The 21061-nt window shown below is 45.2% G+C and overlaps 3 protein-coding genes across 4 annotated transcripts; 1 reads left to right on the top strand and 2 right to left on the bottom strand.

The window, feature by feature from the left end:
* LOC8064718 (peroxisomal membrane protein PEX14) lies at positions 5601 to 8826 on the bottom strand. Of its 2 annotated transcripts, none has more exons than XM_021446779.1 (9): positions 8660 to 8826; positions 7880 to 8115; positions 7727 to 7772; positions 7474 to 7505; positions 7344 to 7380; positions 7077 to 7144; positions 6392 to 6436; positions 6229 to 6297; positions 5601 to 6046 (listed from the first exon to the last, which is right to left on the bottom strand). In XM_021446779.1, the coding sequence occupies exons 1-9, from the start codon at positions 8721 to 8723 to the stop codon at positions 5825 to 5827; spliced, it is 819 nt and encodes a 272-aa protein (XP_021302454.1). In that variant the 5' UTR covers positions 8724 to 8826; the 3' UTR covers positions 5601 to 5824. The 2 variants fall into 2 exon arrangements, with proteins under 2 accessions (XP_021302454.1, XP_002440305.1); XM_002440260.2 differs by having other exon boundaries at positions 7344 to 7383; positions 8660 to 8825.
* On the bottom strand, positions 11111 to 13302 carry LOC8083801 (putative F-box protein At1g67390). The gene has a single exon (XM_002440259.2). The coding sequence runs from the start codon at positions 13081 to 13083 to the stop codon at positions 11527 to 11529; it is 1557 nt and encodes a 518-aa protein (XP_002440304.1). The 5' UTR covers positions 13084 to 13302; the 3' UTR covers positions 11111 to 11526.
* Positions 13384 to 19344, top strand: LOC8083800. The gene is made up of 14 exons (XM_002441524.2): positions 13384 to 13619; positions 14105 to 14249; positions 14819 to 14889; positions 14972 to 15025; positions 15126 to 15209; positions 15382 to 15467; positions 15714 to 15794; positions 16283 to 16413; positions 16981 to 17022; positions 17467 to 17543; positions 17618 to 17711; positions 18061 to 18142; positions 18620 to 18692; positions 18801 to 19344. The coding sequence occupies exons 1-14, from the start codon at positions 13522 to 13524 to the stop codon at positions 18967 to 18969; spliced, it is 1287 nt and encodes a 428-aa protein (XP_002441569.1). The 5' UTR covers positions 13384 to 13521; the 3' UTR covers positions 18970 to 19344.

The raw sequence follows: 21061 nt of genomic DNA, 5'->3' as shown, positions 1-21061 counted from the left end.
GCGTAAGTAGGCGGTTATAGCTAATGATTTCGGGTTAGAAATTGATCACGCGACTGGTGGTGGTGAGGTGAAGCATACTCCCTCCATACCAGATTTAAGTGACGTTCTGGGCACTTGTATAGATTTCGTAAAACATGACGTTGTAGCTCTGAAGAAGTCCGGAGGACTGGAATGCCCCTGCCGCTTCGTTAGTATGATTTCGGGTTAGAAATTGATCACGCGACTGGTGGTGGTGAGGTGAAGCATACTCCCTCCATACCAGATTTAAGTGACGTTCTGGGCACTTGTATAGATTTCGTAAAACATGATGTTGTAGCTCTGAAGAAGTCCGGAGGACTGGAATGCCCCTGCCGCTTCGTTAGTCGCAGAGCAAAAAAGACGCAGGACGTGGGATTCAAACCACCACCCTCACGCACGCACACCTCGAAACCACTCCAGTAACCAGTAGAGATGAGAGTCTTTCATGTCTAGGAATACCTTCGGCTCCATTTAATAGGGGCTAAACCGGAAGATTAGCTCGTGGCCTTTTTCTCGACCAAGTGTGAACGCCTACGTCTGGCGTGCGAAGCACAAAATTTCCATTGGCATTATTGTCATTAATCTTCGATCGAGAACCACGTTTAAATCCGCCTTTTGGATTTGAAGTTTCCGTCCAGCAGTTGTTCCCGTGCACGCATCATCAGCCTCGTGAACTGCTGCTCTTTTTTTGTTCGTGTTCACGCACCAGCCAGCGACAAATTGGCTAGGAATTCAGCTGCGGAGGATCGATCGAGAACCACGTTTAAATCCGCCTTTTTCGATTCGAAGTTTTCGTCCACCAGTTGTACGTTCTCGTGCACGCATCAGTCTTTGTGAAGTGTGAACTGCTATGCTCGTGTTCACGCACCTGCCAACGACAAATTCACCAGGAATTCAGCTGCGGAGGATCGGTGCCCGCATCAGCGATCAGCCCGGGCGGACGCGGCAGACACGAGTGGTACTCGGTGACCAACCGCCCTCCTGCTTTAATTACGGAAAGGAAAGAACCCGTGCCGCTTTGCGACCACGACCACGGGCACGGGAGCGGGAGCGCGGGCCGCGCGACGTGGGCGACGGAACGCGCGACGGCGGCGGCCGGGGCGGTCACCAGGTGCCGTGCGTGCGCCGCCACGCCGGCCGGGGGGCTGGGAGACGGCGACGTCGTACACCAGGTGATGATGTGGTCTGATGGGATCCGTCCGTCTCGCTCGGCCTCTCGAGCGCGCGCGCGCCGCCCTCTCGTGGACGGCGCGGTGCATGCACGCACGCGGCACGCAAAGCATCGGAGGATCGGAGGCATGCAGGCATCTTCGTTTCAAATGCTTTGCTGCCGCCGGATGGCACGATGCGATGGAATTAATGGAACCGACCGTCTTTTGTTAGCAGCTGCGATAAAAACATCGCCGTTGGGAATGACAATAAATCTTCCTTTTGGTATCGCCTGGAGCCAATAATGACAATTGACAAGAAATCTCTCTAATTCCATATATGTTTTTTAGTAAAACTCTAACTCAGCTTGTTCGCTTGTCTGAAAATTATAACTGTTTGCTGATTTATTATAAAAGAAAAACCTTGTTGCCTGACAAGAGAATGAACAGGTAAGCACCGTACGTGGTTTCACTACACAACATTTTATGCAGTGCAAGGCATAAGTTTGCGCCCAAAGGTTCCTAATGAGATCTCTTGGTATGGTAGACCGAAGCGGCGCCGTCAGATCAACATAGCATCTAGGCCGCTTTTCGACTCTCTGATGTTGTTGGTGCCGTGGTTGTTTTGGAAGCAACGGAACGCGAGGGTCTTCAGAGAAGCGTCAAGAACGGCACCAGAGGTGGTAGCGGACATCATCGAGTAAGGGAGCAGTGGGCCATAGCGGGTTACACCCCGGCCGCTTGCTGCCTTAAGCTTGCTTTGGTCATAAGACGTGTGTTTGCTCAGTTCCAGTAGTCGCTAAGAGAAAATTGTAAATATAGGTAGGACACCAAATAACTTGCTTCGTAATTATAGACTCCAAACATCATCTTTGTTAAAATGAATATTGAAACATTGACTTCTGTTTTTCCATGACATTTGGTGTTTTCTATCAATTTATTAATTTAAATACATGTATTTTGTTCCTAAGAGGACTGTTTTACCCTTGTGCTATTTTCACGTATGAGATCGACGTTTCCTCTTCTGTCCGACTCTTCCTCTACCGTCGCTTGCCTCCTCGACCTCCCGACGTCGCAGCGATGGATTCCCAGGCTGCGCCAGCCGGCCAACCCCCGACGGTGGCCCACTGCTCCTCAGCCGGCGGCCAGCCATGCCCAGGCAGCAGCAACGCAGCCAGGGGAGCGACAACCAAGCAGCCGACCAATCACAGCAACGCAGGCCAGGCGAGCAGCAAATCACCTGGCCAATCAACGTCTTTTAAGGCCACCGACCACTAAAAGGTAAAACAGCCCTTTTAGGGACAAAATACATGTATTTTGATTAATAAAGTGATTAAACACACCAACTGTAATGCAAAACAAGAAACCAATGTTTTCTATAATTGCGAAGGGCTTTGTTTGGTGTCCTGTAATTACAATTTTCTCAGTGGGGAGGGTTCTTCGTTGCGGTGTGTGAGGCCTCTCGCCTTGAAGCCGTCTTCGTACTCGGTTGTGTACTAGCCTTTGCTTCCCTCTTAATAAAAACGGGCACAGACCTGGTCGCGAAAAACGATCTCTTGGAAGCTCTCTGCCGATGGTGAATATTCTGCAAACTCAACTTAATGAGTTTGATTGTTGAGGTCAACAACAATCAACTTTGACACACTCAATTGGAAAGTTTAGGTGCACAGCCTAAAAGCAAATTTTGTGGGTGGCTCGCCATCTTATGGACGTTGGATAGACAGACTCCGTCCAGTGGAGAGGTTGGCTTAACAATGTTGTTTGCCCTCTATCGTAGAGAGCTGGAAATAGTCCTCCACCTCCTTGTTGCTCGTGACAGATACTCCATGCGTAGGAACTTGCTGCTTCGATAGCATTCAATGGCATTCTTTTGTCTTCCTGGTCTCAAGCCGACTCACTTCATGAATGGTGGACCTCCTTCTTCCCAACCATATACCTTGCAACTCTTGGAAAGGAATGCACACTCAGATGATGTCTTTGTTGCCTCCTGATGGAGGAGAGGAGAGTGGGGGCGCCGTCTACCGACGCTGCAGGTAAGGTACGGCACATGAGTGAGCTGGAGGCACAAGCGCAATTAACATCATGCTGAAGCGCGCGGCGGCATGATTCGCTCGATCTTCATTCTGAGCCAGCCAACGGCGGCCGATCGATCTGAAGCTCTCGTCCGGCGGGTGTGCTTCGTTGTGTAGCTTTCGCGTCAATCCTGTCTGCTATCATGGCGTTCGATTCGTGCACGCACGCACGCTCGCGCGCGGCCTCTAGGTGTTCTACCCATGTCGGCACCTTTTTTTTTTTGGCAGTGTCCACAAGACCAAAAACGTCGCAAACCTGACCCCGATCGCTTCGCACAGTACACGCATTCCATTGCACTGTGCACCTACCGTACGTACCCCTGACCGATCGACCGAGCTCGTGAACCCGTGCGATAATTGTTGCTTTCAGGTCGTCGTCTCCAACGCGCCGGCGCCAATGCAACACACGCCAGCTGGAAGCAAAGCTAGCTAGCTGGCCGGAACATGTCCAAGTCGACGACCGGCCGGGGACCGTACGAGACTCAGGCCTCGAGCCATTTCCGCTCAGCTTCGCATCCGCATCTCGCGTCATGTTCGCGGCGACCAGTTTGCTTATTGTCAGTGCCCGCCAGCTTGCTCATCGGTGGTTAATTTGCCTTCTCCTTGTCGTCGTCGTCGTCAGATAGCTAGCTAGCTCACACCAGCGCCGGCGATCTGCGTCAGCTACAGCAACATGTGTATGTACATGCATATATATGATGCGCGCGTGAGTTAGATATATATAATGCCGGGAAAAAGAAAGAAAAAACTGTGTATATATTCAAGGCCATCCTCTTGTTGCAACTCAATGGATGCGTTGTCACTCAGATTGTAGATCGAGATTATTATTCAATAATGGTAGCCTAACACACGCCTAACATTAGGCTACCATATTTTGTTTGACGCGCGCGCTAATGCTGTCAATCGAGCGCTGGTCCTTTCCGTATCCGTACTCCACACTCCTCTCGTTCAGTCGTTCTGGACTGGAATTTTCTTCCATGACGTTCGTTGTCACGATCGATCATCATTTGCACTTGCACCTGACCTAATTAACTACTCCCGTAACACCGAAACCTGCCGTCCATCCCACAATATTCCACTGAACGCCAATACCAAGAGCCTCATCGGATCGGCATCATTGATCATTCACCGCTGAAATAAAGAAAAAAAAATGGAACATGCATGACATGCATCTTGACGTGTCGCGTACGGATTCTAGAGAGGCTATAGAGCTACAAGTCTCTGTGTTGACGTGAGCGTGATGCGAGTCAAACGCATGCAACCCTAATACTACTACCCTGGACGGAGACGAAAGCGCTCTGGACGACGACTAGTCAAGTCAACGCCAACCGAAAAAAAAAAAGGCCGGCCCTGGCCGGCCCCAACGCAAACATGTCGTGAATCTGGCAAACAAAGCCGGGCAAGGCAAGGAAAGGAGATAATTAAGGAGAGGCCGGTCGCCGGTTAGGCTGGCTTGGCTGCTTTGGCCTTCCATTCTCTTGTGTTCTGTAAGTATGGTCAATGGTGTATGGGCAGGCCTTGTTTAGTTCCCTCTTGAAACAAAAATTTCGACACTGTAGCACTTTTGTTTGTTTGTGGTAATTATTGTCCAATTATAGACTAACTAGGTTCAAAAGTTTCGTCTCGTAAATTTCGACCAAACTGTACAATTAGTTTTTATTTTCGTTTATGTTTAATACTCCATACATACGTTTAAAGATTTGATATGACGAAGAATCTTAAAAAGTTTTTGGATTTTGGGTGGAAGTAAACAAGAGGTTTTTAGGTTGTTGGCTATGGATATTGCTCGAGGTGGTTGGCGTTGGAAACTCGAGGAAAGGTGACAGGGACCGGAGCTAGCAAGTAGCAACAGACGCTGGAATGAATTCTGATCTCACTCTCCTCCGACCTCCGGCACGCCGCCTGAATGCCATTGGCACGTACAGTACGCCCAGCTATACTACTGTGCGCTGCTAACGACGCGCACCGAGCATAGCTATCCCGTGCCATAAAAGCTTTTGCCTTTGGTGCATGCATTAGCATTACACACGTGCGGGGAGACTTCGGTTCACACTCTGCCTGCACCACCGGGTTCACACTCGAGCTAGGAGAGCTAGTTCCATTGTTCATCAGGATTCTGGCCAAGCATACGTTGCTTGTAGTTCTTCAAATAACAACAAAATAATTTTATTGTAACTATTCAAATAAAAAGAAAAGAAAAGAAAACCCTTTGCAACTCGCGGCCAATCAGGCATATGACTACATGAGACAGAATGACAGATGCAGGACTGTTGGTTCAGGTCTTTCCATGTATGACAGAATACACTTCTGTGCATTTGGACGACAGTCAGACTCATGTACGGACTGTCCGCCAGAAAGAGAGTGGGACAAGGTTTGTATGCTCTTTTGATTCCCACTTCCCAGCAGCTAAAAAGATTGTCCAGTGACGGATTCACGGATACATTTATTTATTGTAAACTCAAAAACCTCAGAGAGCATCAGAATTCAGAACAGTGTCGTGGTACTGAGCCTCTTTAGCCAGAGATATATATAGGCCGAGACGACCTTTTCTATCACGTTTGATTACATTGTCATTTGTTTTCGTGGTTACTCCGGCGAAGAAGTGGCTTCATTCGGAGTTGCAGGAGATTCAGAACCAGCAGCTACTTCTGCTTGCAGCAATGAGTCCCCGCCTTGTTGAGAGTCATCGGCCAACTCTGTGGCCTTGTTGGTGCCATCGTGCTGAACTTCTGATCTCAACACGTCGGGTTCCCTTTGTGGTGATTTCAAATCCCAGGCCGAACTTCCTTGACCTTGCTTTTCCCATGGCTGTTTCACCAGAAAACTAAATGTGAGCTCACTGCCGTTAAAAAAGTCAAACTGGTATCAAGAGATAATCTGAATCATGATAAGCATATGCTACTTCCCCAGCAATCATGATTCTTGACTTTGCAAGGAACAGATCTATGTTAAGAAATGTGTGGCTAGGCAGTCAGTTTTCGAGCACAAACCTTTGGTTTCGGTGCCATACGAGGTTCTGAGATTGGTTGATCAGGATTTGGAGGGTCATCATTAATATCCTATATCACAACAGAAATAGGGCTATAAAACAACAAAACTACAGAGTTCACATGTAGCAGCACTATAGGAAAATAGCTAGAAATCAAGACATGCCTGGATATCATCTGGTCGCTCACCCCTTTGTATCATTTCCATGATCTGCCAGGTCAAATACAGTGCCACATTCAAAAGACAATTTTTGGTTCAATATGAACTTGAAATCATATATATGCAAAAGCTTATTGTATTTGGAAGACAAAATCACATATACCAAAATTTCAGACTTTGTAATGTTTAATATACTCCTGGTAGCTTAACAAGGGGGGCAATGCATGATAAGATGAAGTGGATAGCAAAATTCTCATGATGCAACAGCTAACTGAAACAAGCATGTTTGAATATCCAACAACTAACTAGAAGAAGGAAGCAAACCCCTCATTGATGCATGTTCAAAGAGCATTGATATTGCAACTGGCTAGATCTAACAATGAAACTTCATTTTTAAATTTTAAATCTACCAGTCCATCATTAACATCTAAGTCCAGTTTCAGGTAAGTTAATCTTTGAGAACCAACATCATGCTAAACAGGACTACTAAAATTGCGTACCATGCAGCAATGGCAGTTAGGAACAATTCTACTTTCCGAAGTTAATTTAATTACATTGAGATGAAGCTCCATAAGAATGAAACACTTCACAGACATCTTCAGATATCATGTATGCAGTAATGCAGTAGCCTGCAGCAGCGTAAGGATTAAACTTGCAGCCATTTTACTCCCGTTTTAGGTAGGTAACTGACCTCCATATATGATTTTGGATGACGAGGTACCACAGGGGCCACAGGTTCAGCTTCAGGTAACAACCTCTCTGTAAAAGAAGTACTCCCTCCATTTCAAATTGTAAGTCTTTTTGGCTTTTGCAGATACAATTAGGTGCATAGCAAAAGCTATGTACCTATAGGAAAGCCAAAATGACTTACAATTTGGGATAGAGGGAGTAGGAAGATTAGAAAAAAAGGAATAGGAAAAATAGTCAAGACTTACTTAGATGGGATGCATTGGCAAACCTGAATCGTCCATACAATTTTTGTCAGCTCTACTCTCCTGCTGCAGTGAAGAAAATGGCGGTAGCTTAAAATTTGCAGCCTAAATACCAGTCATGCCTGGCCAATACTATTATTGGTAGTTTTTGCTGACCTCAGTAATCCTGCACGAATGATCAGACACCCCTGACAAAATGAAGGCAACAGATAAGGCAATGAAGTTACTAAGTTAGATTTATCATGATGAAGCCATTTAGGTCTGAATTGGGAATTTCATATGGAATCACCATCGTTTACAGAGGAAAACACACATAAATAATGAAACATCATTATATGATCCACAAACATGTAGAACTAAAATGTCATATAAAAAAGCTAACTTAGTAAATGGACTCTCTCTGCCATACCTTGAGATGTGCACATATCTGAGCTCACAGAATTCGATGATGGGCTCTTTAATCCCCACACACACAAAAAAAAAGAGTTAAAAAGGTGAAAGAAATCAGAATAACCAGGGAAGGAAATCAGACTCAAGCAGAAACTAAGAAAACAAATCTTACTTGTAAACGTCGAAACGCTTCATCTATTTCATCCATAGTGAGTCCTTTATTTTCAAGGAAAGATCGCCTCTGTCCATCCGAAGATGCTACTACTTTTGGGTGTTTCAGAAAAGTAACAGCACTCTGAACCAGATCCTCCCTCAGCAGTTCAGTGGAAACAAGAGCCGCCTTCCCCTTTCTTATTTCCTGCTCCTTTGTGTCTTGCAAACCATGACTACCTCCAGAGCTTCCTTGGCCTGTATGCAGTATAGCAAACAGTTTGACTTCCATATAAACCATAACGAAACAGGCATCACACTATATAAACAGGAACAGAGGAAATGTGCTCCATGCTTGATACTCCACTGGCGTATTCAACTATTCATAAAGGCTGCAATAATACTCCCCTCACTCCCTCCTTCCCTCCCTCCCCCGTTTTAAGCATATGGGCTCAATAAGGCTATAATTTAACGATACTACTAAAGTTGAACATAAAATTCACAAAAGGCAGATGGAGATCAACACAAAGAGTACTCACTCAACCGGACAGGTTAGCTGATCTGGAGGACTTAAGCCTCGTCGGTACATGCCTTCAAAATTGGAAGTGAATACATCTCTGGGATGTAGTGTAGTACATATCAGCAAACAGTATAAGCGCACGAGGTTGGATCAGGTGAATTTTGGACAATAGGAACCACTAACCCTTCGAGCAGGCAAGGCGATGGAACCCTAGCTATATCATCACAAGCAACTAGCATACACAAGCTGAAGAGGACAGGGGAAACCCTTGCCGAATCAAACCTGGTTCCTGCTGCCTCGCTTCTTCGGCCACCAATCCATCCGAAGACGTCGACAATTCCGCCATCACTGCCGTCTGTGGACCTCCAACAGTCCTGCTCCGGGCGGCAAGCGACGTGTGGGGATAAGACGCCGGAGGACGGCGGAAGGAGGAAGACGAAAGCGTGCTCAATTAGCGGCCAGGGCCCAGGCAAAGTCATCTAGCCAAATGGGCCACGTTGGCCTTTTTTGTAAAATAATGCAGGGCTATTTTGTACGGGCCTTCAGATTGTATGGGCTATACGATCCTACTGTTTTGGTTCAGGCCCAGTTCCGTGATTAACGTTTTTTTTCTGAGGGCCAGACCGTGATTAACTTGCACTTGCAGGTTTTGGCGTTAGCTACAGCATCTTCAGCGGTTTTGCAATTAAGGTTTGCATTTGACTAATTTGCCAAAAAATTTAAACTGAGGTATTCAATGGTTTTGCATTTGAGTTTTGTATTTTAGCAAAATCGGCAGATGAGGGAGGAAACTTGACATTTTTGCCAAACCCGGACGACTTGGCAAAGACCGATCGGTCTCTTCTCCCACGCGGTTTCCCGTCTCCCGCGCGTCTCTGACTCCTCTTCGCGACACAAATTCTCACCACGCGTCGTCGTCCGCCTCGCAAAGAAACCCCTCCACACGCACCGTCGTCCCGATCGCGACACAGCGATGCATGGCGATCAGAACAGCAACCTGGTGGCTGATTCACTCCACGGCTGACCAGCTGGTTCACGATCCCGTGGAACATCAACCTCTTCAGGCCGGCTTTCTATTAACGCTACGTGAACCACGATGCTCTGGCGGTCTGTAGTACTTCGTCTCCATTTTTTTCCTTAAAGCGAATGCACCAGCGCGAACTGAAGGAGGCGGCGGCGCAACACAACGCGCGGGAGAACACGGGAGACTTTCCGCGCGACGGAGTGGACGGCGCGAAGAGAAAAAGCGCGTGAAAAAATAACGACCGGGTCCACCGTTTTGTTTTGCCAAAACCATTGGAGACACTCAATTTTGTGACTTGGTATATTGATTTAAGACTTGACAAACTCCTTATTTTGCAAAATGAAAATTGCAAAACCGTTAGAGATGTTAAACCCTCTCCCAATAAGAAGAAGAAAATGAGAACCTCCATAAACCCTCCTAGTCTCGGAGAGAATCCTGATCAGAAATCCACGAGTTCGAACACGGAACACGGGCCCGGACGCCAAAGGGAAGAGGCCGCAGCTCCACCGTCGCGTGCGCAAGCCGAGTCCGAGATGTGGAGAGCGACTGCACCACCGCGGAAGAAGAAGAAGAAGACGTCGCCGCCGCCGCCGCTGGAGGAGGAGGTGGAGCGGATGGTGCAGGTGCTGGTGCCGCCGCTCTTCGACTATCCTCCAATCGCCGCGCGCGCAAGGTCGACCGCGCAACGCTCTTAGCTTGAACTAAACAATGTTTAGATTATACTCTGCCAGTTACTGTGCTTGATCAACATTGTTAGATTATACTCTGCTAGCTTCTGTGCTTGATCAATTCACTCGTAGATGCTGGGAAGCGGCCCGTCCGCCCGTGTTCCAGGCACATTCTGATTCAGGCAGTTATGATCATTTACCAACAGACTTGAGGCCAATTGACAGGATAATGTAACTCTAGGCTGCTTCTGGTCACGTGGGGCGTTGGGGTCTCCTTCAAACCGCAAGATAATATTTAGTAGTAGTCCTAAGTAATGTTGAAGATTGCTGTGAAATGGAGCACAACTGGGCTCCATTAGAAAGTCTATACACAGATCAAATCAATGAACTTGGTTGATTTGTCGTCTGATTTCCTCTTGTTGCCTCAGCTGATGATTAATGCAACATGCAGCTAATATTGTGAACTTGTGACGATGTATGAATGCATCCATATCATCGATTGCCTACTGATAGTGACTAACAATTACTGCATTCAAGATCTTTGTTGTCCATGTCTGTGTGCATCGTTAGTTGATGCAGGGGCTGAAAAATAGTTGTGAATGACTAGAGTGGGCGCTCTGCTAGAAATGTTAGTGTCAAACCACATTCCATGTAATGGCAGTAGCCAAACTTTTCTAATCACAGAACGTGTGTTCAATTGATTCACGGCCTCCCGGTGAAATAGTGCTAGATGCCCACAATCCAATCTGGTTTGCATTGCGCTGATTGAGCAGAATGCCCACGGTTAGAAACTGCTTGGCATTCAACTACTTCTAGCTCTAGTGCTTGTTCCTTGGTTGTAACTGTGTTTTAGAGTAAGCCTCATTCTGATGATCATGTAAGTGTGCACTTCACAACCCACGACTGACAGCTGAGAACTTAACAGATTGATGATCAAATGTAGAAGTTTCACACATTGGGAGGGCAAGTACTTAAAAGACAAGAATGGGCCACAACATGCAGACAAATAGACAGCCAACTTAACAAACCCATGACACATTGCAGACAAATAGACGGCCAACTTAATTAACAGACCCATGACAGGTATTAGTTCCAGATATTATAGACCCATAACAACTTAACAGACCCATGATAGGTATTAGTTCCAGATATTACAGACACATAAGCCATAACAGACAAATGACGGCCAACTTAACATGCAGGGGAAAAAAATACATCCATAACCCACAATCTATCCCTCTCCAAGCAACCAAATCAGACACTTAAACTAGTTTCCAGACCTTCATGTGCAAGTTCCTTACCATGCTTTTATCACCACATAATCCAAAAGGCATTCATAAGCAAGTTTCTTCGCATGCTTTTATCACTACGAAACATAATTCCTGATCAAGACCTAGTACAACACAGCAAACCGCACCTCCAAAACGCGTGACAATGATATACTAGTACCAGCATCCTCATGCCTGAGGCCTCACCGAACCAAAGGGATCGTCCAGTGACAAATCAATGGCAGCTTGGAAACACCAGCGTGGGGTGGCAATACAAAGAGTAATTTCACCGCTTCGGCCAACAGCTGACTCTCTACAGCCGCTCGCCTCCTCATCACTGCAAACAATGGCGATAGTCTTGAGTGTCTTGCCCTCCCTCATGACATACCTGACAAAACCAGCCCCATGACCTTCCACCAAGGACCCATGGAGCATAACAGTCTTCAGGTGCGACTCAAGGCATTCACAAGGACCCAAGTGCTCCCAGAACCTCAAGTCATGTTCATGTATGCTGTCTGGTGTCTCAGATGGAGTGGGCATTATGTGAAGCGTCTCCAAGCAAGGAAAGCATTTCAGCAAAGTAGACAACATCTTGGCCTCCCTGTTGCATTCAAACTGAACCTTCACGGCTAGTATCTTTAAGCTTGGTACCATGTTGCTAGCACTCACTTTCAACCCAGCCTTGATGACAGTGCCACCGATCTCAAGCTTGTGGAGGTCGAGGTCGAGGACCCCAAGCACCTCCAGCCTCGGCGCACGAAAAATCTTGACGGGCTTCCTCCCCAAGATGCTCTGGAAGAGCAGCCGCTCGAGGCTTGGGGCGTCTTCAACAACGACCTCGTCGAAGGACGACATCCATTCCACCGCGATCTTGAGGCTGTTGGAGGTTAGGTGGAGACGCAACGGCTCGTGGTACGACATGACGAGAGAGAGGACCTCCAGCTTGGGGCAGTGCGCGAGCAGGGAGTCGAGTTCTTCGTTGCGGACGAGGCTGTGGAAGAGTCCGAGCTCACGGAGGTCGGGGAACACAGGCGGGTGCGCGGCTGTCGTCTTGGGGAATTTCCATACGCCGAGGTAGAGGCGTTCGAGGGAGGCGCAGCGGAGGATGTCGTCGGGGAGCGGCATGTCGAGCGGCCACGGGCGGTTGACGAGGATGAGGTCCCGGACGTCCTTGTCGGCGAGGTCCGCGACCAAGCGCCGGAGCGCGTACTCGTGAGCGTGGAAGGAGACGCGGGTGACGCGCGCGCCGCGGACGGGGCCCGGGTGCGCGGCCACGCAGCGCGCGAGCGCGCGCACGACGGGGACGTCGTTGGTCCCTCCGGCGCCGAGGAGGTGCGCGTCGTCGACAAGGAGCGGGGTCCCGGCCCACATGCGGCGCCAGTGCGTGGAGAGCGTGGCGGTGCGCCCGGCGTCCTTGGTGGGGAGGCGGTGGATGATGTCGGCCAGGAGCGTGTCCGGGAGGCGGCTGATGCGGTCCTCGCCATCGCCCGGCACGGCCGCGAACGCGAGCGCGTCGTGGTCGTCGGACGCCCCGGACTCGGAGTCGGAGGAGGTGAGCGAGAAGCGGTCATCGTCGGAGTCGGGCTCGACCTCGAGGGCCGGGACGTAGGGCGCGGGCAGGAGGGACACGAGGAAGGGGACGATGCAGTCGATGCGCTCCTGCGCGGACGGGCCCTCCATGGAGTTGAAGGCCCGTTCCACTTGCGCGTACGTGGAGAAGTCGCCTTCTTCGCTGTCGCTGTCCATGGCTGCGGGCGGCGGCCGGCGAGGGTTAGGGTTTTGCTTTTCGAGAGACGGGAGCAGCGGAGAGCTCCCACTCGCGCGTGTGTGTGTCTGACTGGGGGATTAGGACGAGCGCTCACATGTAGGAAACCTGATCAGCGACCCGTTCGAGACCAATCGCTATCCCAAATCCCCTTGCTTAGTCGGCCGTACGATCGGGATTTAGCGGTTGGGATCTGCACAATAGCGGCAGTTTACAACACATTTGCAGCCGAGCCCCTTGAACTAGCCTGTATTACCCATTGCGCAATCTTTTAAGCCCCCGCCGCGGCGCCGCCTGACCTGGACCCGGAACAATTGCATTGGTGTTTCGCCGCCGCCGCAAAAAGAGGCGGGCGCTGTGGAGTTCAAGGGAGGAGGAGGCGCCGGAGAACTGCTGTAGATCGGTGAGCCGAGGGCGAGATGGGGATATTCTTCAGCAAGGAGGAGCCGCCGCCGCCGCCGCCGATGGTGCTTGTGCCGCCGCTCTTCGATTACCCTCCCATCGCCGCCCGCACCAGGTTCGCCGCTTCCCCTCTCCCCTCCGTTCCGAACCCTCTCCTTTGTGTTAAGGCAGGGAAGCCAATTGGTTGGTAGCCTCACTCTGCACAAATCTCGGCTGGTGATTCAGCCGTAGACCTACGCTCTGCATAACTGCTACACTTAAACGGCTGAACTCGTGATTAATCATGCTTGTCAAGCAATCGCGCTTGATTGCTCGCATAGTGTGAAATAGAACTGTGGATTGGTGAAATGCATCAGATCGTTAACATCAGTTAGCTGCAAGGTTGTGTACTTGTGCGTCTCAATTTTGGTTGCTTGCTTTTAACCTTGGAGCACGCACATCTCTAGCAGATGCATTTTCCTGCGTACCTTTATGGTTAAGGTTAGTTTTAGTCTTCCTGGAAGGATGAGACATTGCCACATTGCACTTGGGGTTGCACTTATGTCAGCCTTGGCCCTTCATTGTGCTTTACTTAAAGCAGTGCTAGTCTTGAACATGCAGGATGGCGGTGCCAGCATATGAGCTAATGTTTGGGAAGCTCTCGCTGCACAACCTGTTTGAGGACTACTTCGATCATGCTGGGAATATGACCTCAAGGATCATGTTAAAGCCGCTGGAAGATCCTCACGTTGATTTGATTGCTACTGTATCCTGTCAAACATTACCTGTCTATTCTGCCACTGTCTTCTGTGTCTTTACCCTTTCAATATCGTGGTACCTGTCTATTCAGGACATAATTGGTGTTAAGTGGATCACCGACTGAGCACTATTATCAGTTTTTATTTGTTCATGCTGCTATCATTTTCTTTCCTTTTCATTTATCTTTCTTTCAAAGAACTATCATTTCATATCTCTAGTTTTCATTAGCATGGCATCATTATTAGAACATCTAGTGTCCTATTGGCATCTGTTCTGGAAAGGACACTCTGTTGATGTTCCCTGTGCTTGTGTTTCAATTATGATAGCATAGTCTTGCCTGGATGTTGCATAGTGACACAAAGGCACAAACTGAGGTCTTCACATATATTTGTTGGTATTACAGACAATCTTGTGCCAGATTTTGAAATGGTGCCTTTAGTGGAATCGCATGTCCATAAAGCCACTGATTTGCTAGCAGTTTTGTAGAATGGATATAGCTGCTGCTGCATGTCCAATTCATCCATTTAAATATTTTATTACTTCACGAAAAGCTTTTGCCTACCTTAATGTCACTAGGTGTCTGCTGCTGCTGCTGATAAAAATAGTGGAACAGAAGTAAAAGGGGATGCTCTATTTCGCTGGCAGAGGTGGATATTCATAGCTTCTAAACTCTTCATATTAGTCCAACCACCTTTGTTATACTAACAAAGACACTTCACTTTTTTTTAGAGAACTGTATGACCCCCATACCTTTGTGGACCTTCTTGTGTCAACTTCAAATCCGTAAGCACTTTCAGGCTCGATGGACTATAATAATGTTTGTCAGCATTTTTATGTATGAAAAACACGTGAATAACAATTTGCCAATCTCCTTTTTTTGCAGCTTGTTGCAGCTGAGGTCATGTGCGTATGATCCTAAGTATCGTATTGGTGCCTTTGGAACACTACCTTTGCTAATGGGGAACAGGTAGGCCATATATCTTGTTTCTGTTTCCAAATAATACAAAGTGCTGTTAGATAGCTTTCCAGAAGCTTTAATGTTGGTTGTTGAAGATTTTTTTTTCCTGGTCCAGTGTTAATTATATTTTATTTAATTAGAAATGATCACAATGAGGGAGCTATGTTTGTCTTTTTTGCAGGGTGCGTTCAGAAGATTATGGGGTCGTGGGTGTAAGATATGGTTCAGAGAATTTATCTGTTGGGGCATCCTTTATGCCAGTTCCTTGTATGCATCTATCTACTGCTAAAACACCTCTTTTCTTTTCTATCATTTTGTTGGTGGCTTGCTACTCCAACTTGCTCAGGATTAAGGCCTTTGTTGTTGTTTATTGAATTTTGATTAAGGATGATATAACAAGTAGATGCACCTCCATAGTTTTGAATCTATTTAATGCATTGGATTGTTCCTTAATAATATTCTTATGTGGTTATGTTCAGGTCTAACATGTCATGCTCATTCTTTTCTTTGCAGTATCCGGTGATGTACCCTTTGGTGCATGGTTGGTTGGGAGAAAAGGGAGCTTAACTGCAGGAGTACAATACAAGCCACTTAGTGAGTGTTACCAGGCTAAATGGTCCGCAGTTCTATTCTTTAGATTGGATATATGACTCTTAAAACATCAATTGATTGTTTTGCATTTCTGTCTTATTCACCACTGAAGGTACTATACTTGCATGTTGTGGGTGTACTGTTGTTTGTAAGCTGTAGCTGTCTTTTGGCAATGAACTGCAATAACCAAAATAACAAAGCCTTTTAGTCCCAAGAAAGTTGTCACTACAGCAAAGATGTATCAGGCTCTGAAATTCTCTGCAATTACTATTTCTATTAGATATTCCAATATTTACGAAGGTTACCCTAACATGCTTGGGATTAAAAGGCTTTGTTGTCATCGTTGTTGCTAAGTTCCTTTATTTTGTTGAATGTTTTCTGCCTTTCCTGCTAGCAGATAATACATGTGGATGTTTATTATTTTTATATGTTTTGAGTCTTTTGTTTTTTGCTGCTAACCCTTATTCTCTATCCTGTCTATTCTACAATAGGTGGCAGCAAGCATCCTATGCCATTTACAGAACTGGAGAACTGGAATTGTGCAATCAGTTATGGTGTTGGCTCAACTAGCCCACTCAGCCCTTCATTCATTTTCTCCCTGGAACTTGCCAGAAGTACACAGGTTTGCTATTATAATTGTACATATTTGTCAATAAGAAAGCTGCAAACTGCTATGATCTTTTAACAAGACTATAAACTATTTGCTGCCTCTGGTTGAGTGATGATTTTTTTTGTGCATGGATTAAGATATGTAATTTGCAAAGTAGCTATATACTCATGTTTGTGATTTATCTAAGAACATTATCTATGCATAAGAAAATGTAATGTTTCACTTTTTATTGGCATATATTGTTTACACTCAATAATGTATCATGTATGAGCTTTAAAGGTTGCTGCTTGATCTCATTAGTAAAATTTTGTAAATTCATAGGTGTCAAAGAACTCAATTATAATCACATTGAAACATGCAATGAACAATGAGTTGGATGGATATGCTTTCTTTTATTCTTTTGTATGGGGTTCAAATGGTCAACTGTTCTTTTTAGAAACTATTAGTTACTTATGGGCTAAACATCAGAAATTACAACACTGACATAAGTCGAGCAGTTGCCAATGATGCTAGCTAAAGAATTTCTCTTTCTAAATAATGCTGGCTACCTCGAATTGAATCTTTTTCCTTAACATGCAGCTAACCACATCATTCTATCAGCACCTGGTTGTTCAAAGAAGGGTAAGGGCATTCTTTCATTTTATATTTGCGAAGAGTCCTTGTCCTTTCTTATTACACTGTAACTACAGTTGAGATTCAGGTTACATATATCTGCTGGACTGCTGCTGTGTCATTAATTGAGGTCATGGACACCACTAGTAAACTGAAGCTGAACATGTCATTTGGGTTGTTGTTCCATGCCATTGGTTAATTGTATTTAAACCAATACATGTCATCAAAATAGTCTTTTACGGCCCATCATATATATTTTTTATTAGAGGGGACTATAGATTGACTTCCACTATTTTCCTTATTGTGCTCGTAGGAGGATTTTTTCCCCCTAATAAGGACTCATCTGTTTTACCCTTTTTTTCCTGGTTTACCTACATTTCAGTAGTAGAGTTCTGTCATATAAGTTTCTGAATTGAAATTTGTGTGAGAGTTTGCATGGCTTGTGTTTACCAGGTAAAAAATCCTTTTGAGGATGATCAGGTTGTTGGCATTACAAACTACATCGACTTTGGACTTGAGTTGGCTGCCAGGTAAGCCTTTAGTGAAGGAATATACTTTGTTCAAAATCAACCCAACTGGCTAACAACATTTTCAAACTGTGCAGGGTTGATAAAGATAAAGATAAAGTGAGTGGGGATGGCAACTCCTTGTTTCAGTTGGCTGCAAGTTGGCAAGCTAACAAAAACTTTCTAGTGAAGGTTAAATATATTTATTCATCTGTTAGGCCTTTATTTTAGAAAGGATGTGCGTTGCATTTCCACCTTGCACTGCACCATGTGCATATCTCACCTTAATAACAATTTAAGAAAGTTTGTTTCGTCCAAAAATGAAACCCAGCATATAGACCAGTAATGTTTTCTAAATCTTCATATATGTAATCTATCATTCTACAAATTATGGTACTCCTTCACCCTTTTCTGGAATTTTGGAAGCCATTTTGGTGAAATAAATGTGTGATGCTTTAAAAGGTGGAATGGATTGGCACGCCCTCACCTCTAGACTGTCTCAGCACTTCTTCAATTGATTACATTGCTCTTTGCTTATCAGGGAAAGCTTGGTCCTTCCAAGTCTTCTGTAGCTCTGGCATTCAAATCATGGTGGAGACCATCCTTTACATTTAGTGTAACAGGTATTCGATCAATCGAGCTTTTGTATTCTTTTATCTTTTTCTTAAAAGCAAGATCCAATACATCTAGATTCATGAATACTGCTTAAATAGAAGTGTTATTTTCAGTTTCTTTGATGTATTTTTCTGTATAAATTGGTAATTGCTGACCAAGTGATATCTTTCTAGTATGTAATATTTCTTACTCTGCATTTAAAATTTGAAGTTTCTTCCATAACTTCCCCAGCTGTAAAATAATTTTAATGTAAGCATGATGAGCTGCACAAACTTCATGGCTATATGTAGTCTGGAAATGTTACTTTACTCAGTTATTATTATTGTGGCATTTGGTTATGGTTTACTCCAATATTAAATTTGTATGCTTGAGTACTCCCGAACAGGACACGACATAAGTATAATTTGGGAGAGCTGCAAAATATGACTTGTCTCTCTACTTTTGGTGTTTTACTGGCTGCATTGACTCCCTGTTTCTGTTTACAGCTGTGAATGATCATGCAAAGGGCACAACATCATATGGATTTGGCCTTCGTGTTGAGGATCTTAGACAAGCCAGGTTCTGTCATTTATGCCCTGTGACTGAAACTTCTCTTTCAGTCTAATACTATATTTAAAAAAATGTTGTTCTGAGTGCATTTTGCTCATGAACATTAACGAAATGCAGTTACCAACGAGCTGATCCAAACTATGTCATGCTGACACCAAGCAAGGAGCACTTGGCACCAGGTGTTTTGCGCGAGTACGGGAAGCGGCCCATGTTCCAGACACAGATTGATTCGGGCAACTACGATCATTTGCCAACAGAGTTGAAGCCCCTTGGCAGGATATTCTAACCGTAGGCTGACACGCTGCGGCGAGTCGTAGGAGCCTTTCCGGCAGAGCCTTGTAAATCGTAGCCATCTTAGTCCTTATAGACATGCTGCTGTAACCAAATGGGATTCCACACAACGAAAGGCTATCAACTCCAGAGTCTTGACCATGACAGAGCGCGTTGCATCGACTTGTGAGCTGAATTCGTCATGATAGCTGCGTGACTTCTGAAAGTCAGAAGAATCCAACGCTTCTTGCATTTTGTACTTGGGTGGATAATGATATGATGCAGTACACAGCAGGTCTTAGAATCCTTATCCATATGTTATCATCGAGTCGCGGTCCAGTGGATGATGGATTGCAATCACCTATTCACCTGGATAATACTTGTTCAACGTGTCGAAGTTGAAACTCAGAATATCACCTGGATAATATTTCTCATGGACTACATCTAATCTAAAGTAAACCCCATCTACTCGTGGTTCAAAGTTGTGTCTCTTCGAGGCCAGGGACCATTGACGACCACAGCAGATATGCATCAGTGTCAATAAAATTCTAAAATATGGTGAGCAAAAGTTGGTTGGAGACGTAGCAGAAAAAAAAGGGCTGAAGACTTATCCCAAGAAGACACCTTCAGGATCTACTGTAGATTCATGATACGTGTCTGCCTATGCACAGACATTAGTACTAGACGAGCTATTAAACTCCTCTTAGGCTCTATTTAGTTTTCATTTAAAAACTTTTCACCCTATCACATCGAAAGTTTGACACATATATGAAGTATTAAATATAAATTAAAAAATAATTAATTATACTATTTATATGTATTTTACAAGACAAATCTTTTAAATCTAATTGATCTATAATTAAATAATAATTACTATAATTATAAATATGTTATGGTATTTAAAAACTTTTCTTTTCACAAACCATGCAATATTCACACTTCCAGTAGAAGTCAAAGGAGCAGAACAAAAGGCGCAGCGTCGCATATGCTGACTAGTTTAGCATCCACATCCACGGCCACGCCTCGTGGCAATCCATCCTAAACGTGTTTGGTGTTTGGTTTGGTTAAAGATGTTAAAGTTTAAACAGATACTATAATATTTTTATTTTATTTGATAATTATTGTCTAATTATAAACTAATTAGATTTAAAAAATTTATCTTACAAATTATCTCTAACTATATTTTAAATTTTATAAATAGTTTATATTTAATATTTCATATATAAGTCTAGGATATGAGTTAAGGTATTGTTTAGTTCACTCTGAAAACCAAAAACTCTTTAAGATTTCCCGTCACATCAAATTTTAGAGCACATGCATGAAGCATTAGATATAGACGAAAATAAAAACTAATTGTACAGTTTGTCTGTAAATCACGAGATGAATCTTTTAAGCCTAGTTAGTCTATAATTAAATAATATTTATCAAATGAAAACAAAAATACTACGATGCCGAAATTCGATTTTTTTTTTCGAACTAAACAAGACCTAAATTTTAATGGAAGTGGGCGCCTACGCACAGTCCACTGCACGTCGCGATCACGAGCACGCAGCCTCTAAGCGCCGCAGTTTCTGTATAGCGACAACCACGTGGCCACCGGCCACCACCGGGGTCCGGGGGTTTGAGTTTGACTCACAGTCACAGGACAGGAGCTGACTGCGCCGGCCACGTACGTACTCCGTAGGCAAGAAAACCATGCCGGCTCTAGTGTGACGACGACGACGACGACGTGGATGTGAAGTGAAGCGAGAAGGCGACTAGGCGAGGCAGGACCGCAGGAGGGGCCAGGCCTCACAAGTCACAAGAAAACATTGTTATCCACAACAGCTTGCGGCCAGACGCCACTCGCCAACCCGTGGGCGGCGACACAGCCAGCGCCCAGCGGAAACTGTTAATACCGTTCACTTGTCTAAAATGTTATAGCTAAAAGTGCTATTTGCTAATTTGTTAGGAGCAAAAAATACTATTAAATAATTAACAGATTCAACGCATAAATTTAAATAAACAGGACTCTTAGCTCACCTAATTAACCATCCGGGGGCAAAAAAAAAGTGTGAAGGGGTGGAGACAAAAACACTGTACGTCTTGTGAATTGTGATTCAGCAGTT

Source organism: Sorghum bicolor, chromosome 9, assembly GCF_000003195.3.
Source record: "Sorghum bicolor cultivar BTx623 chromosome 9, Sorghum_bicolor_NCBIv3, whole genome shotgun sequence".
Taxonomy (NCBI): Eukaryota; Viridiplantae; Streptophyta; class Magnoliopsida; order Poales; family Poaceae; genus Sorghum; species Sorghum bicolor.
Note: the sequence above shows the minus strand (reverse complement) of the source record. Positions and strands in the feature narration are given on the sequence as shown.

Excerpts from the sequence above, each read along its gene's own strand:
- LOC8064718 (XM_002440260.2), bottom strand. The coding sequence starts at position 8,723 with ATGGCGGAATTGTCGACGTCTTCGGATGGATTGGTGGCCGAAGAAGCG. Across the intron at positions 8,116-8,659 it reads AGCGAGGCAGCAGGAACCAG|GCCAAGGAAGCTCTGGAGGT; the intron begins GTTTGATTCGGC and ends TACTGCATACAG. Across the intron at positions 6,298-6,391 it reads AGCGACCAGATGATATCCAG|GATATTAATGATGACCCTCC; the intron begins GCATGTCTTGAT and ends GTTGTGATATAG.
- LOC8083801 (XM_002440259.2), bottom strand. The coding sequence starts at position 13,083 with ATGGACAGCGACAGCGAAGAAGGCGACTTCTCCACGTACGCGCAAGTG.
- LOC8083800 (XM_002441524.2), top strand. The coding sequence starts at position 13,522 with ATGGGGATATTCTTCAGCAAGGAGGAGCCGCCGCCGCCGCCGCCGATG. Across the intron at positions 16,414-16,980 it reads AACTTGCCAGAAGTACACAG|CTAACCACATCATTCTATCA; the intron begins GTTTGCTATTAT and ends CTTAACATGCAG. Across the intron at positions 17,023-17,466 it reads ACCTGGTTGTTCAAAGAAGG|GTAAAAAATCCTTTTGAGGA; the intron begins GTAAGGGCATTC and ends TGTGTTTACCAG.